The sequence below is a fragment of the Salvelinus fontinalis genome, chromosome 17 (assembly GCF_029448725.1).
Source record: "Salvelinus fontinalis isolate EN_2023a chromosome 17, ASM2944872v1, whole genome shotgun sequence".
Taxonomy (NCBI): domain Eukaryota; kingdom Metazoa; phylum Chordata; class Actinopteri; order Salmoniformes; family Salmonidae; genus Salvelinus; species Salvelinus fontinalis.
In genome coordinates this window covers 32,022,807-32,033,538 of record NC_074681.1, presented here as the reverse complement: position 1 = coordinate 32,033,538, position 10,732 = coordinate 32,022,807, and the positions used below count along the sequence as shown (strand labels likewise).

The following is a 10,732-nucleotide window of genomic DNA, read 5'->3' as shown; positions in this document are numbered from 1 at the left end:
CGGGGTAGGCCATTATTGTAAATAACAATTTGTTCTTAACTGACTTTCCTAGTTAACTTCTTCGGGATTGGTGTCCCTTCCTAATGTAGGCTAATGCGATTAGCATGTGGTTGTAAGTTATTAGAACATTTCCCAGGACATAGACATAACTGATATTGGCAGAAAGCTTAAATTCTTGTTAATCTAACAGCACTGTCCAATTTACAGTAGCTATCACAGTGAAATAATACCATGCTATTGTTTGAGTAGAGTGCACAGTTTTGAACATAAAAAGTTATTATAAACATATTAGGCACATTTGGCAGTCTTGATACAAAATTCTTAACAGAAATACAATGGTTCATTGGATCAGTCTAAAACTTGCACATGACTGATGCCATCTAGTGTATAAAATCTAAATTGCACCTGGGCTGGAATAATACATTATGGCCTTTCTCTTGCATTTCAAAGATGATGGTACAAAAAAGGTACAAAAGAACGGTTGTTTTTTTCTTTGTATTATCTTTTACCAGATCTATTGGGGTATATTCTACTACATACCTTTCAGATTATATAAACTTAAACTTCAAAGTGTTTCCTTTCAAATGGTACCAAGAATATGTATATCCTTGCTTCAGGGCCTGAGCTACAGGCAGTTAGATTTGGGTATGTCATTTTCGGTGTTAATCCTTAAGAGGACAAAATAGGGTGTGTGTAGATTGATGAGGGAAAAAATCGATTTAATACATTTTGGAATACGGCTGTCACTTAACAAAATGTGGAAAAGTGAAAGGGTCTGAAAACTTTCCCAAGGCACTGTGTATATATACAGTACCAGTCAAAAGTTTGGACACACCTACTCATTCAAGGGTTTTTATTTATTTTTATTATTTCTAAATTGTAGAATAAGAGTGAAGACTTCAAAACTATGAAATAACACATATGGAATTATGTAGTAACCACGTCTTAAACAAATCAAAATATATGTTATATTTGAGATTCTTCAAAGTAGCCACCATTTGACTTGATAACAGCTTTGCACGCTCTTTTGCACAATTAGTTGTGTTGTGACAAGGTAGGGGTGGTATACAGAATATAGCACTAATTGGTAAAAAAACAAAGTCCATACTATGGCAAGAACAGCTCAAATAAGCAAAGAGAAATGACAGTTCATCATTACTTTAAAACATGAAAGTGAGTCAATCTGCAAAATGTGAAGAACTTCGAAAGTTTCTTCAAGTGCAGTCGCAAAAACCATCAAGCGCTATGATGAAACTAGCTCTTATGAGGACCGCCACAGGAAAGGAAGACCAAGAGTTACCTCTGCTGCAGAGGATAAGTTCATTTTAGTTAACTGCACCTCAGATTGCAGCCCAAATAAATTCTTCACAGTTCAAGTAACAGACACATCTCAACATCAACTGTTCAGAGGACAATACGTGAATCAGGCCTTCATGGTCGAATTGATGCACAGAAACCACTACTAAAGTACACCAATAATAAGAAGAGACTTGTTTGGGCCAAGAAACATGAGCAATGGACATTAGAATGTCTTTTGGTCTGATGAGTCTAAATTTGAGATTTTTGGTTCCAACTGCTGTGTCTTTGTGAGACGCAGAGTAGGTGAACGGATGATATCCTCATGTGTGTTTCCCACCGTGAAGCCTGGAGGAGGAAGTGTGATGGTGTGGGGGCGCTTTACTGGTGACACTGTCAGTGATTTATTTAAAATTCAAGGCACACTTAACCATCATGGCTACCACAGCATTCTGCAGCAATACGCCATCCCATCTGGTTTGCACTTAGTGGGACTATCATTTGTTTTTGAACAGAACAATGACCCAAGACACCTCCAGGCTGTATAAGGGCTATTTGACCAAGAAGGTGAGTTATGGAGTGCTGCATCAGATGACCTGGCCTCCACAATCACCCGACCTCAACCCAATTGAGATGGTTTGGGATGAGTTGGACCGCAGAGTGAAGGAAAAGCAGCCAACAAGCGCTCAGCATATGTGGGAACTCCTTCAAGACTATTGGAAAAGCATTCCTCATGAAGCTGGTTGAGAGAATACGATAAGTGTGCCACGCTGTCAACAAGGCAAAAGGTGGCAGCTTCATTAAATAGTACCTGCAAAACACCAGACTCAACGTCAACAGTGAAAAGGCGACTCCGGGATGCTGGCCTTCTAGTCATAGTTCCACTGTCCAGTGTCTGTGTTATTTTGCCCATCTTAATCTTTTATTTTTATTGGCCAGTCTGAGATATGGCTTTTTCTTTGCAACTCTGCCTAGAAGCCAGCATCCTGGAGTCGCCTCTTCACTGTTGACGTTGAGATTGGTGTTTTGCGGGTACTGTTTAATGAAGCTGTCAGTTGAGGACTTGTGAGGCAACTGTTTCTCAAACTAGACACTCTAATGTACTTGTCCTCTTGCTCGGTTGTGCACCGGGGCCTCCCACTCCTCTTTCTATTCTGAGTAGCGCCAGTTTGCGCTGTTCTGTGAAGGAAGTAGTACACAGCGTTGTACGAGATCTTCAGTTTCTTGGCAATTTCTCGCATGGAATAGCCTTCATTTCTCAGAACAAGGATAGACTAAAGAGTTTCAAAAGAAAGTCTTTGTTTCTGGCCATTTTGAGCCTGTTATCGAACCCACAAATGCTGATGCTCCAGATACTCAACAAGTCTAAAAAGGGCCAGTTTTATTGCTTCTTTAATCAGGACAACAGTTTTCAGCTGTGCTAACATAACTGCAAAAGGGTTTTCTAATGATCAATTAGCCTTTTAAAATGATAAACTTAGATTAATTAACACAACGTGCCATTGTAACACAGGACACACTAGTGATGGTCCTGATAATGGGCCTCTGTCTGCCTATGTAGGTATTCCATAAGAAATATTCAGTTTCCATCTACAATAGTCATTTACAACATTAACAATGTCTACACTGTATTTCTGATCAATTTGATGTTATTTTAATGGACAATAAAATTGCTTTTCTTTCAAAAACAAGGACATTTCTAAGTGACCTCAAACTTTTGAACGGTAGTGTATATACTGTATATATATATTCCAGACTCTGGCATTGCTCTTTCTGATATTTCTTAATTTCTTTCTTTTTTGGGAGGAGATTGTGTGTATGGTTTTGTATTGCTAGGTATTACTGCACCGATGGAGCTAGAAACACAAGCATTTTGCTGCACCTGTGATAACAACTGCAAATCTGTGTATGCAACCAATACATTTTGATTGGATTTGATTTGATTTAAAGCGCCAGGATTAAGTGACTAAAGGGGAAGTTAACATTGATGATGCGGAGTTCTTGAATTTTGGGAGGGTTCTTGCATTGGAATTATATTGAAAGCTGCTTATATCATGCTATACCACAATGAAGTTAAAATGCCGAGACTCCCGAGACCATTGAGAGCTTTTGAACTGACAGGTTGGTGTGAAATCTGTATCTCTGTTGCGCTGTATTACCACAATGGACAGCTCCCTAAAACAGTAAAGCAAGGCCTATTTGGCAAGAATATAGGCTAGTAGATAGATGAGGTAATTCACCTATTACAAATAGCCTATGTGAATGACGCCATACATACAGCTGTCTTACAAAAATAATGCAAACTAAATGCTGAAACTAGTAGCCTAGTTATTCATGCATAACAAAAATAGCAGTTTGGCTTAGAATACCGACACAAGTGCGAATGTGAAGAACAAAACCGCGGTAGGCCTACTTATAGGCCTATAAACAAAATATCAGATCAATAAAGGAATGTCCGTCTATATTTAGGCTAGTTACATTAACAGTGAACAAAATAAGTAAACAAAAAGGCGAATGCAAATAACCAAAACATAGCCTATAGCCTACCATAGTGAGAGGCAGCCCTGCACAGCTGTCTTGTCAACTAAATACGCCTATAGGCCCGCTTCAAACATGGGAAATCCTGCAACTCCAATATGCATGCGATATGGCACAATATACGTCCGTGGATCAAATTCGACCCACCCATGAAATCATTTAAGCAATGCCGGCTTACCATAAACACGTGGGTGGGCCCTTCACGCGAAGCTAGCTTGACCTCACAGCATCATCGTGCTGGGCTTGGCCGTAGCCTCGTGGTTTGATTTCTGATATCCACCGTGGCAGTGGCATTTTAGCTGGTTAGGGCTAAATAGGCTAATAACACTTTTACCGCCAGCTAAGAAGATAACTAAAATATGTAGTGGTGAGGCGTGAGGCAGAGTTCAGTGCAACGGTTTCAACCGTAAACTTGGCATCTTCCTTATAAATCAAAATCAAATAGTACATGCGGAGGCATATCTCCTTACTCACGCAGCCTACCACAGATGAGAAGCGTTTTTCCCGCTTTTTATGGAAACGCATAAAAAGTAGTAGTCTATGATTCCATACCTACTACCCAGTGACTTTCCACGGCCCCCTTACACACGAACACACACACATTATGTGGCGTGCTCTGTCCATGGTGCTGATACAGCGCATCGGAAATACAGATTTTGCGCCAACCTGTCACTCAATCACTTGAACTTTTTGTTATTATTTTATAGGGACATCAAATTAAAACTGAGGTGGTACAAGTTTCAACTGAGGGTGCTAAGTCCCCTTTTGCCCCCCCCCCCTGGAGCCGGGCCGGAAACAACCGGAAACAACCCTTGAGACAACCAACCATGTCTCCCCTATTGTATTTAGGAAACTAATGCATAAGGATGGTTAATATATAAATTCAAACCCAAGCATAAATGTTAAGATATTATTCTATTTCCCAACTCATGCGTGCCATAATAATAGTAAACTGTAAGCAATACTGCTGCTCAGAAGGTAGACTGAACCCATACTGGGCCGATAGAGACGTGGTTCTTCGCTGTAGTAAGCGTTGAACACTTTATATAGCGCTCTAAAAATAGAGCCCACATGGTCCAATGGAAATGAAGGAGACTTAGGTCGACTCACCAACCAAATCACAGAAGATGGTCAAGGTAGGCGGGTGTTACACTTTGGCGCACCCATTGGTCGGCATCACGACAGCGTAATGCAGTCACGTGGGGGGAAAGCCGTCTGTAAGACATTGCATAGTGAAGTTTACAGAGCGTCGACGGACTTTCAGCGAGTTCACTGTTTGCTATTAGAGCAAGCAAGGAAGATCGCTCTAGGAAGAACGCTTGCGCTATCACTGCTGTAAGGCGATAAACATACCTACTATTCCCAACTGCTTTTCTACAGCATATTATACATGCAAATACATCGAAGTCGCAAGTTTTCTTGAAAAAGAAAACAAGACAATTGAACTACCTTGATTTTTGGTTGTAATTGCAGCGGCATCTATAGGAGTGAGATGGATGTTATTCCTATGTGCAGCATCTTTCAGGAGCTCCAGATAGTACATGACACCGGATACTTTTCAGCTTTACCATCTCTTGAGGAGTACTGGCAGCAGGTATTTATATATGATTATTTATGAATAGTCCTATTTTGATATAGAAAACACTCTAAAATGAATGAAAAATAATGCTTATCTACATACATCGACATAAACTAGTCCGCAAACCCAGGTTGCTGTCAGTGGACCTGCAAGCTGTCAGGAATGCAGAACGTGACTAAGTGATGCAGAACAACAAAAAAGTTGAGCTATTGGATTGAACTTGTAGCACATTCTTGACACATTGTTTAATTGACGTAAGACTGTTATTGAACGTGCATGCATGTTGCAATTATATCCATTAGTTACAATGTAATAGCCTAATCAAATTAATGAACCAAGACTCAACGTTGTTTATATTCCGTTCTGTAGACGGATTATGCCGTTCATTCTAGTGAAGAGAGTTGTTGTGTGTATGTGTGTACGTGCGTGTGTTAGAGAGCAAGAGAAACGATCGTAGTATTCGGGAATTACCGGAGAGGAGTAACCTATGTGCGTCTTTTTCAACAGATTTTGTTCAAAATTCCCACTAACTCGCAGTCATTTTATAAGAATTACATAATAGTCGAGAAACTAGGTTTGCTTTTTTGAGAGTAATTGAAATAAATAGGCTACACTACACATAGTTTCCCTTGGATATGCGGGCTTGGGGCCAAGTTCCCTCTCCATGCCCTGAGGCATTCAAAGCTCGCCAGAGATGCATTCTGCCCTATTGAAAATAAATGTTTGCAATGAATACAAAGTATTGCCTTACTAATAATATTTTTTATGTTCGCCACAAATATATTACAAAACAACTTACCCTGTAATGAATATTGGGTTGAATTTGTATTCTATACCCATTATAGTTTGGAATTAATTATTTGGAATGCTAGATGCATGTCATAGTTTTTAATATACTGTAGTTAGCGTCCACTCTCTGATTGTCAAGCTTTCAGGAAGTGTCCTTTACTTCCTTTTTAGAAGCCTAAAATAACTCTTGCAGTATGAAACTCTTGCAGTATTCATACATAAAGCTTTTTGTGGACCTGCTTGAACCAGACCTACCTCCTCCATTCCCTTGTGTGCTATGTTATTTCTAGCTATGCCACTGGATGCATTATTAAATCCAACTTATGCTGAATAATTGAAACATTTAAAATATCTACAAGCACTTCCCTAACCACCAGGGGGGCTCTGTAGCATATGTAAATATAATCACTGCGCATGACGACGGCTATGTCGTGGAAAGAGCATGCCACCAACTGAGGAAGTGTGTTTACATGTAACCTTCCTTGATCTAATCTACTTCTCAGAAGGTAACCTATTCCCTATATAGTGCACTACTTTTGACCAGAGCCCTATGGGCTATGGGCCCTTGTCAAAAGTAGTGCACTATAAAGGGAATAGGGTGCCATTTGGGAAGCAGGAGCCTTAGAGTCTCGGAGGACACCCTTTACATCCACTCCACTGCCCTCAGAATAGTACATTGTGTATATGTACCGTATACTGTGGGTAGTTTTTATTCCTACATGCTGTACTCATTATTTTCTCCTTCATCAGACATGTCTGGAATTGGAGCGGTACCTCCAGAGCGAGCCCTACGTCTCGGCCACAGACATCAAGTTTGAGACGAGTCAAGAGGATCTCTGGAGCAAACTGATCCTGGCCTGCGGGGACAAAGCCGAGTCCGACCCAAAGATCCACACTCACATTAAGGAGGAGGACAATCAAGAGGCCAACAGCTTTAACTCCGATGCCAGCAGTGAGGCGTCTGACAGCTCCGAGGAGCTCTCCCCTCCCCTCGACTTCACCTCCAACCCACTGAGTGACATTATGGGAGAGGTAGAGGACCTGAGTTCCATGGTTATCAGCACTCCGCCATCTTCTCCTGAGGTGAACAAGGAGGCCCCCTCCATATCCTCCCAGGTGTGGAGCGGTATACAGACAGTGATGCACTCGCCTGGGAAAATACGGACAGGGGGCATTGGTGGACGAATGGTGGAGAGGGGAAGCTTAGCCAATGGGGAGGCTTCTCCAGACGGGAGGAGGCGTGTCCACAGGTGTCATTTCAACGGATGCCGAAAGGTTTACACGAAAAGTTCCCACTTGAAAGCACACCAGCGTACACATACAGGTAAATAGTTGATTGTGTACAGGTAAACTGCATAACCCCACAGCACCTCCTCCCTAATAAGTGTATACTGTATATGTATAGAAGAAAGCAGAAGCTCTGAGCTATCCGACCAGACCCGAGTCTTAGTAGTAATATCATACAGGTAAAGCAAGCTAGTCCAAAGAGTGGAGGTGGGTGTTGTTACCCACATACTAATGCTGCTGTCACAGCAGAGAGACCTTGGGAAAGACATCCAGACCAGCTAGTTATGATGTCATCAGTGTTCTGAATCTGCAGGCATTTACTTTACAAAGAACATTCAGAAGATGATTCCGTTTCGGGAGGGACTAAATTTAAACCTCATCAAACAATTACATTTTAATATGTTTACAAGAGAGTCTTGGTTCTTTTTGTTTTTTTTAATGAAATTTCTCTCTACATTCTTGGGATAGTTCGCGAGTACGTAGTGTCTAAACTGTGACCTAATTCACACAGTAGCAGCAGTGACTTCACGTTGAATGGGGGAGTGGCGACATAACAACCTTTTGTGGGCGTGGCCTAACCAGCCACAGAGGATGTGGACTGGCTCTTGAAAACAGATCACATTTCACAATGGGAAAAGAAAACGACTGAATCATTTACATTTAAAGTGCGGTGTGAATTTTACATGTACTGTTATTCGTTACTGAGTTGTGAGCAGTTTCCCTCGTCACCTCTGACCTCGGCTTGGCAAGCTGTTTACAGCTGTCTTGCACATTAGCAAGGCTCCACATTCCAAGCAAACTGTTACCAGAGCTAATGGAATTTTCACCATTAGAAATCCCCTACATTTATCCCTTCTCACCCAGCCACTTCATAAGCACTATGTCTGCTTATTCAACTACTTGTAAACAGTATACCACAGCTCATATTTACCAGTTGTAGTACTCTATCTTCTAATATGTAGCACATATAGTATGTTATGTCTATTTCTAATTTGGAAACAATGTAGCACAGCAATAAAATAATTTGTTTTCTGTTTGCAGGTGAGAAGCCTTACAGGTGCTCATGGGAAGGCTGCGAGTGGCGTTTTGCACGGAGTGATGAGCTAACCAGACACTTCAGGAAGCACACTGGGGCAAAGCCATTTAAATGCAGTCACTGTGACAGGTAAGAGAAGTGTTTAGTGATGGATGTATCTATTGTTTGTTTTCATTATTTTATTGAAGAAGATTGTAAAGGTCATGAACACTTGAATGTTTGGGCAACTAAAGGTAAATCCATGCACCTGAAATACTGACTTAGGGGACTTGAATATCAATGCTGTTATATTAGTCTTTTATCTCTTCTAAAAACGCTGTGCCTGATATGCTCTCTTTCTCCTCGCAGGTGTTTCTCTCGTTCGGACCATTTGGCGCTTCACATGAAGAGACACATCTAAGCGGTGGGCCCCAGGGCAGAGGAGAGCAGAGCAGAGCGGTGTTGAGGGATGGTCCTGACAGTCTCCTAACCTGTCTGTGGGGAGGCTGCAGTGCCCTGAGAGGGGAGGAAAGCGAGCGAGGGGAGCGTGCTCCAGTGAAAAGCATGCAGGCCATTTTTGCACCATACTTAGTGCCTCCAAGACCTCTCAGAGGAAAGAGCTCTGAAAGGTCGACACATTCTGAAAAATATCACGAAAACCACCATGGATGAAGGAGAATTATGAAATTCACTAGAGAGAGAAGAAAGAAAATGTCTGAGAGGACAAGAAAGAACGTTTTTTTCTCTGTATGGTGTCTGATGCTTTGCGGAGTTAGTTCCTGGTTTGAAAATATGCAGTGGTACTACTCCAATAAACGTGTGTTGTTTTCTGTGAGCATGTGGACTGACTGACTGTGAGCCTGCTGTCAGACTGCCTGGGACTGGGTGCCTGTCTTAGAATGCCTGTGACTGGGTGCCTGTATAAGAATGCCTGTAACTGGGTGCCTGCCTGTGGATGTACGACTCCTGAGTGGATGGCTTGTGTTGTGACCTGAATGGCATTGAAGGGATGATGAGGTTTTTGGCTGAGGTTTTATTGTCTCGTGGTCATGAATGAATGCAAGCAAAGGAGTTGTTGTGCTCTTGTGTGGAGCTTTGGTTGAGTCTAGGCTGGGTTTGGCAGTGTGTGTGCGTCCCAGCCGTCAGTTTTGAGGTTTGAGAGAGAGCACCACCATCCGAATTGCGGTGGTACATGCTCCTAAACGAGGTTTGGGGAGGGGAGGGGGTTGATGTTTGGTGCAGCTATTAAATGTGCAATGTATTAAGTAGCTTGTCTCAAAGTACATGCTACAAAGCTAATTTGTTGTCCATTGTGTAAGCTCAGTATCTAAAGGCTGTACACAACATTGATATATCATTATACCAGAAGTTGCATGATCTTGGGTTTGTTTGTCACTCGATTAGGCCTACTTATAACACAGGCAAATCCCAATAATGAGCAGCTATGCATCCATTTTACTCCGTAGATACCACAGTATTGTACAGAAACATAAAGCAGTGATGTATTTGTTTCCTTCTTTTCTTTTTTATGTTTGGAGATACCACTATTGCTTGGCAACTGTGTTGATCATGGGATAGTTTTATTTATATTCAGTTTAATAACTAATTTCTTTATTTTTGTCCTCTTGCTCTTCTCTTTTTCTATATCTGTAAATACACTGTGACCTTAATGATGCCTTATGTAAGTGGCCTTGTCCAGATAAATAGATCACTCACGGGGGGGGGGGGGGGGGGGTTAAATGCGGTAGTGTGTGATTGAATAGCTTTATTAAGGCTCCGATTCATATGGTTGCACATTTTGCCCTTTGTCTAGAAATGATGGTTGGTCTGAAGACTCTTGAATAAAAGTTAAGCTTTATACTTATTGACATTTCTGTGTTTCATTTGTCAACATACATACTGTATCTATCGATTCAGACAAAAATCCTGTTTTGAAAATTATCCTTGATCTGAGACAGAATTGTAGAAGCACTTCAAACAATTCAAATTTAAAAGGTTTACTACTGTGTAGTAGTATAATGTGGTACGTTATGCACTTCAAATGGAATGTGTGGCCGTGAATTACTTTTCGAAAGTACAGATTCTATTGGTTGGTTATGGGGTTGAGATCTCGTGACATGTGATCTGCTCGGCCACCAAGGCCATGATAAATTAAGAGTTATTACAAATAACCCATTCTGGTCAGGCCATGGCATGTTTGTTGAACTGTTAAATGCTTACCTGACATG

At 41.3% G+C, this 10,732-nt stretch overlaps 1 protein-coding gene across 1 annotated transcript; it reads left to right on the top strand.

Moving 5' to 3' along the window:
• The first annotated feature begins 5,022 nt into the window (after positions 1 to 5,022).
• LOC129814170 (Krueppel-like factor 6) lies at positions 5,023 to 10,233 on the top strand. Its single transcript, XM_055867054.1, has 5 exons — positions 5,023 to 5,169; positions 5,308 to 5,428; positions 6,953 to 7,526; positions 8,531 to 8,654; positions 8,874 to 10,233. Exons 1-5 carry the CDS (start codon positions 5,024 to 5,026, stop codon positions 8,923 to 8,925), a joined length of 1,017 nt encoding a protein of 338 aa, XP_055723029.1. The 5' UTR covers position 5,023; the 3' UTR covers positions 8,926 to 10,233.
• Positions 10,234 to 10,732: the final 499 nt, after the last annotated feature.